Consider the following 5,380-nt stretch of genomic DNA (forward strand, 5'->3'; position numbering starts at 1 on the left):
TGATAGAAGAAGAGGAATTACCCAGGGGCTGGTGCTGTGCCGCTCTCCTGGCCCTGTCTGCTGCTATCCTACTTTTTTGGGGTGCAAAGAGGCTGCAGACAGACCCCCCAGCATCCTCCCTGCATGTTTGCGAGCTCAGAGTCGGTCATTCCCTGCTGCTCCCCCATGCCAGTGCCACCAGCCCAGGGACACGCTGCCTGTGCCACCAGCGCAGAGCAGAGCTCATCCCATCGAGGCGCAGGATGCGGGGGGATCCTACTTTTTTGGGGTGCAAAGAGGCTGCAGACAGACCCCCCAGCATCCTCCCTGCATGTTTGCGAGCTCAGAGTCGGTCATTCCCTGCTGCTCCCCCATGCCAGTGCCACCAGCCCAGGGACACGCTGCCTGTGCCACCAGCGCAGAGCAGAGCTCATCCCATCGAGGCGCAGGATGCGGGGGGCGGCGGGGCTGCGGGGCTGCTCTCACTGCAGAGGAAGCCGGAGGTGCGCGGGCACTGCAGGACGTCGTACTGGCAGAACGCCCCATCAAAGCGCTGCGTCAGGTCCTCGGAGTAGCACTGGCACTTCCCACACAGGCACTCGCCCCGGCCCGAGCATGGCTCCACGTCCCCGGGGCGGATACAGGCTTCATTGTTGGGGGACGATGCTGGGGAGCAGTCACACGTGTCCCCTCGCCTGGTGGGGAGGAGACAGTGCTGAGAGAGGCGGGAGCAGGGTCCTGGCCTGGGGGCTGCACAGGGACAGGATGCCCAGGGCACACGTGGGCATCACCATGGGTCCCCAGACCCAGCAGGAACCCTGGGAGGGGTATGGAGCTGGACAAAGTCCTTACCAGCCCGGGTGGCAGATGCACTGTCCACAAACAAAGTCCCCATGGAAGCTGCACTTGGGTGAGCTAAAGTCTTGTTGCTGTAAGAGAGGAGAGGCATTGCCAAGTGAGCTCAGCTGCCCCCATGACCGCTTCAGGAATCACAAGGGCAGATCAAGGGGCAAAATTTTGCCCACAAGACCGTGGGCAACGTGTCCAGCTTGGTACAGGCAGCGATGATCTCCTTGTCCGAGCCTCCACTGAGCAACAGTGAGGGGTTGAGCGGGACCCACACACCTTGGCCAACGCGTTCCCACCACGGTCTGGCTGGGAGGAGGACACCTCTGCAACACGCACCCCCACGTACCTGTTCACAAGGACACACATCACAGATGACCGAGGCTGTGACTTTGAGGCTGTCGCTCAGGGATGTGGGTTTCACGTGGATCACTCCCCGACGATCTTTCTCAGGGAGGTTGCAGACGTGCTGCCCACCGATGTACTCGAGCGCCTTCACACGCACGTTGAACTTCCCCTGGAAGGAAGGGACACGCCGCAGGGGTGAGGCAGCTCTGCCGGACCACAGCGCGGCCGGACCGACCCCGGGTGAAGAGGGAGGGAGGGACACAGGGAGGGCTCAGCCCCTTGCACACACCTCCCCTCTGGGGACATCCAGGGACTCACCACTTCCCCACGGGTGATGTGGAAGGAGCCGGATTCTGTCTTTTGGTACATCAAGGAGGTGAACTCTGTCTTCATGGCTTTGGGGACAAAGTCCACCCGGATGTCCATCTTGGAGCGGATGCGCTGGACAGCAGAAGATAACAACAGCGCTGATTTTCAGCTGTACCCCTGTGATTGACCCACGGCCAGCCCCAGAGGGGCCACATCCTGCCTCCTGCCTGCTCTCCTGGGCAGGAGGTGCCCCAGAGCAAAGCCCCAGAGAGCACCGTTACCTCAAAGGCTGTGCGGAGCAGCTCCACGATGTTAGAAGAGTCCTCCTGGAGCACTCCAATCTCGGAGATGGGGAAATACTTGTGCAGCTTCTGCAGAGAGACAGGAGCCCCCTGAGACAAGCCCTTGAGAAACCTCCTCTAGCACCGAAGCAAGCTCTGCTTTGAGCAGGGCTTGGACCAGAGACCTCCAACGGTCCCTTCTAACCTAAAGGACTCTCCAGTATCCCCAGTGCTGTACAAGAAACTGACACCAACACAGGGAGACCTCTAGGACCCTGCATCCCAATAATACACCCTGAGGCCTCCCATGACCCAGAGCATCCCCCCCAACACATCACAGAACCTTCACAAAGGTTAGTTTAGCACTTGGGGACCAGAGATGGGAGAATGCTTTCTCCTCACCGCCGAGCTGCAGGCAGAGGAGCAATGGTCCTGGAGGAAAGGTAAGCCCATGTGGCACCACCACCACGGTCTCCTCACCTCATAGTAGCTGTAGGAGTGGTTGGTGACAGCAAAGATGGGGATGATGTTTTGCTGGCCCAACAGGCGCACCAGGGTGGGCACAGAAGGATAGTCCTGCTTGGTGTCATACACGTAGGTGCCAGTGGTGTCCAGGTGACACTGCTCATCATTTCTCGCCAGGATCCCTGCCAGGACGTTGGTACCATCAGCTTCATAGTGAAAGGCAGATTCGGTGGAGAACACGAGCAGGTGAGTGCTGTCCTTCCTCCAGCCGATCTTATCCTACAGCCAGAGAGGGAGAAGGAACCCTTATCTCTGTGCCCCCCAAACCACTGCACAGCACTTGCAGCCATTGGCAAGCCAGCACCGGCAGGAGACAGAAAACCCAAGGGGCAAGGCACCACCTCCACTTGGCAGCAAACGTGACCAGCTACATGGACCTGGGAATCCAAGCCACCAGGTCTCTGTTCCCCATCTGCACCCCCAATGCACAGGATGTCTCCCAGCAGCTCAGCGCCAGGCACACATATGCCCAGGGGGCAAGCCCACGCTTTTCTGGGCGTGTTTGGAGCTGGGCTCGTCCCTCAGACAAATGGCCAAACCCAAGTTTTCCAGGGAGCAGAGTTTCACTGCTGGGGAACAGAGCAAAGGGCACACGCAGCGTACCCAGCAAGCAGCTCCTGCGCTGGAGATCAAACACCAGAGATACACACACAGGTGGTGTAAGACCAAAGAAAAATTGGGAATGCAAACCAGCTTGGCACTGGGAGCATGCAGCTGGGAGAGCAAGAACTGACTGTAGCTGAACATGTAACCTGGGCTGTCTTGTCAGCTGCCCAGGGTGCTGCTCTTTCACTCATCACCCGGTATCAAGATCCACTCATTGAAAACAGAGCCCTGCCCACACAGCTCCTGCATCCCTGGCCACCGTCACCTTGCAAACAGCTGTCTGCAGGATGGCATCAAAGCCGCCCTCGGGGGCATCCAGGTTGCCAGAGATGCGCTCCTTCCTGAGCTCCTGGCTGAAGTGGTTGATGTTGTTGGTCAGGCGGATGACGTTCTTGAAGGAGAAGGGGGAGTCGGCGTTATTCCAGGGCTCACGCAGCCTAGGAGAGAACGAGAGAGCGGGGTTTTTGTGTGGGGCAGGAGCAAAGGGATGCCTGGGTGCGAGGAGTGGAAGGGCAAGGAGAGTACCCAAAGGATGGGGAGTCCCCTCATGGGAAGAGATGAAGTTGCATTGGTGAGCCATCAGTACTGAGAGGTGGAAGGGATGAGGGCAGAGATGGAGGAGACAAGACATGCAATCCATCATGGCAGAGCAGGGAAGATATGGAGGTGGAGGAGGACACCGCGGACATTGGCACATGCACAGCAAACCCTGAGCACAGGGTGGGGAGCCCACAGTGAAGGGAGAGAGACGGACGGGGGCTCTCGCACCACAGACAGTGAAGATCAGGAAAGCCACGGAGAAACAGAAGGCGCCTGCCCTCCCCTCTGCTCCCATCCTGGGACCTATTGCCCTCACTCACTTCTCAGGTCTCATGTCTGTCTGAGGGGATGAGACTTTGTCCACAAACTTGCCGAATCCGATGGTGTAATTGGAGGTCAAGGCTTGCAGGAACTCCGCTGGGAGGAGGAAGGAGGGAGAAGTGGATACGTGAATAAACAGATGTCTGCAAGGTCGCTGCTCCAGGGTAAGAAGTCCTTTCCTGGGCATCTTCTGTGCTGGTCAGGTCTTATCTAAGACTCCCAAACTGTCAGGTTTTAAGCTCTTTGGGCTTGAGACTTGTAATTTTGGGGGGTAGAAACCTATACCACCTTTGGTAGCCCCTTTCCAAGACCGGGGCTTCTGCAATAGCACACACCACACCTGTGGTTCCAGATGCCAAAGCCACCGCAGAGACCAACCCTGCAGGACACCAGCCCCACGCTGGGCTGAAAGGAGAGGGCATGCATGATGATCCCTGCGGGGCCAGGAGAGCCACCCCCCCACAAAGCTGCACAAGGCGGTGGTAAGAAATTCTAATTAGAACAGACGCCTCGCAGCCCTTTGCCAGTTGCATCCCTTTCTCCAGCGCTGGCAGAGAACTCACAGCCGTGGGCAGGAGGGAGCTGCCTGACATCGCCTGCACAGGGTCCCCTCTTCTCCCAGCTCTGGTCTCACCTAGGTTTTGTCCCATGCTTTTGAGGTTGTCCAGATCATCAGACATAGAGTATGAGAAGTCCATGAGGATGTAGAGATCCACGGGGCTCTCCAAGGGCTGGAAGACATCCATGTTGAAGCTCATCTCCTCCCCAGCTCGCAACCGCATGAGCATGCCTTGGGGGGCCACCTGGGTCCTCTGCAGGAACGTGTTGATGCTGAAATTCTGTGAAGGAAGAGCAATGTGAAGGGGATGGACCCTATCTCCTGGGATGGACTCCATTCAGACGCAATGAGGAGGAGGCAAGGAGCAGGGAGTGGACACGCAGAGATGATCGTGCTGCCTTCCCTCATGTACAGCCAGGGACTGAGGCAGCCTCCCCCGTGTCCATGCGTGCCCAGCTGGGTGCCTCCTCCAGACCTTGGCATTTTGTTTACTTCTCTTTTGCCTGAAAAGCCACCCCAGCCTGAAGCCATCAGGGCTAGTTGCCAACAGGTTCATCAGCTAGCAAAGGCAGAGCATTATTTTTTAGTAGACCCTACGTAAACAGCGGTCTGGGCATTGCATTTTTCCTGATGAAGGCTCTAGCAGGAGGATGAAGGACATGAAGGATGCTGGGGATGGTGGGACCCCTCAGGAGAAGCCCAGCAAGGGCCGTGTCCCCAGCACCCACCTGCTGGGTGCGCATCTCGCCCCGGGTGTACACGATGCTGGCCTCCCCGCAGCCGTACCACAGCAGGTTCTCCCGCAGGTCGCAGCGAGGCTTGTCAAAGCTCTGCCAAGGGGGGACAAGAACAACGTTACAACCACAGAAAGCAGAAAATCCTCCGTGCAAGGTGGGGAAGGCACTTTTCGGGAAGCTGGGTCCTCTGCTGAGAGGATTAGTGAGCTTTTGGGAGCAGGAGTGGGGCTGAGAGATGGGGACAAGTCTCGAGCCAGTGTCCCCTGGCACCAGGGCAGTGCAGCCCCCAGTCGATACTGGGCTGTCTGGGGTAAGACTCTCCCTCTGTC

The 5,380-nt window shown here is 58.2% G+C and overlaps 1 protein-coding gene across 1 annotated transcript in view; it reads right to left on the reverse strand.

Annotated features, from left to right (window-relative positions):
- Positions 1-5,057, reverse strand: part of ITGB4 (integrin, beta 4) — a 21,652-nt gene extending 16,595 nt beyond the window's left edge. Inside the window, exons 1-11 of the mRNA XM_010084957.1 lie at positions 5,043-5,057; positions 4,390-4,594; positions 3,755-3,851; positions 3,160-3,331; positions 2,244-2,507; positions 1,764-1,853; positions 1,492-1,614; positions 1,175-1,342; positions 832-908; positions 466-674; positions 73-119 (exon numbers count right to left, since the gene is read on the reverse strand). Coding sequence (XP_010083259.1) covers positions 73-119; positions 466-674; positions 832-908; positions 1,175-1,342; positions 1,492-1,614; positions 1,764-1,853; positions 2,244-2,507; positions 3,160-3,331; positions 3,755-3,851; positions 4,390-4,594; positions 5,043-5,057 — 1,467 coding nt within the window. The remainder of the gene's footprint in view (positions 1-72; positions 120-465; positions 675-831; positions 909-1,174; positions 1,343-1,491; positions 1,615-1,763; positions 1,854-2,243; positions 2,508-3,159; positions 3,332-3,754; positions 3,852-4,389; positions 4,595-5,042) is intronic.
- Between the last annotated feature and the right edge of the window lie 323 nt (positions 5,058-5,380).

The sequence above is a fragment of the Pterocles gutturalis genome, unplaced genomic scaffold, assembly GCF_000699245.1.
Source record: "Pterocles gutturalis isolate BGI_N339 unplaced genomic scaffold, ASM69924v1 scaffold22570, whole genome shotgun sequence".
Taxonomy (NCBI): domain Eukaryota; kingdom Metazoa; phylum Chordata; class Aves; order Pterocliformes; family Pteroclidae; genus Pterocles; species Pterocles gutturalis.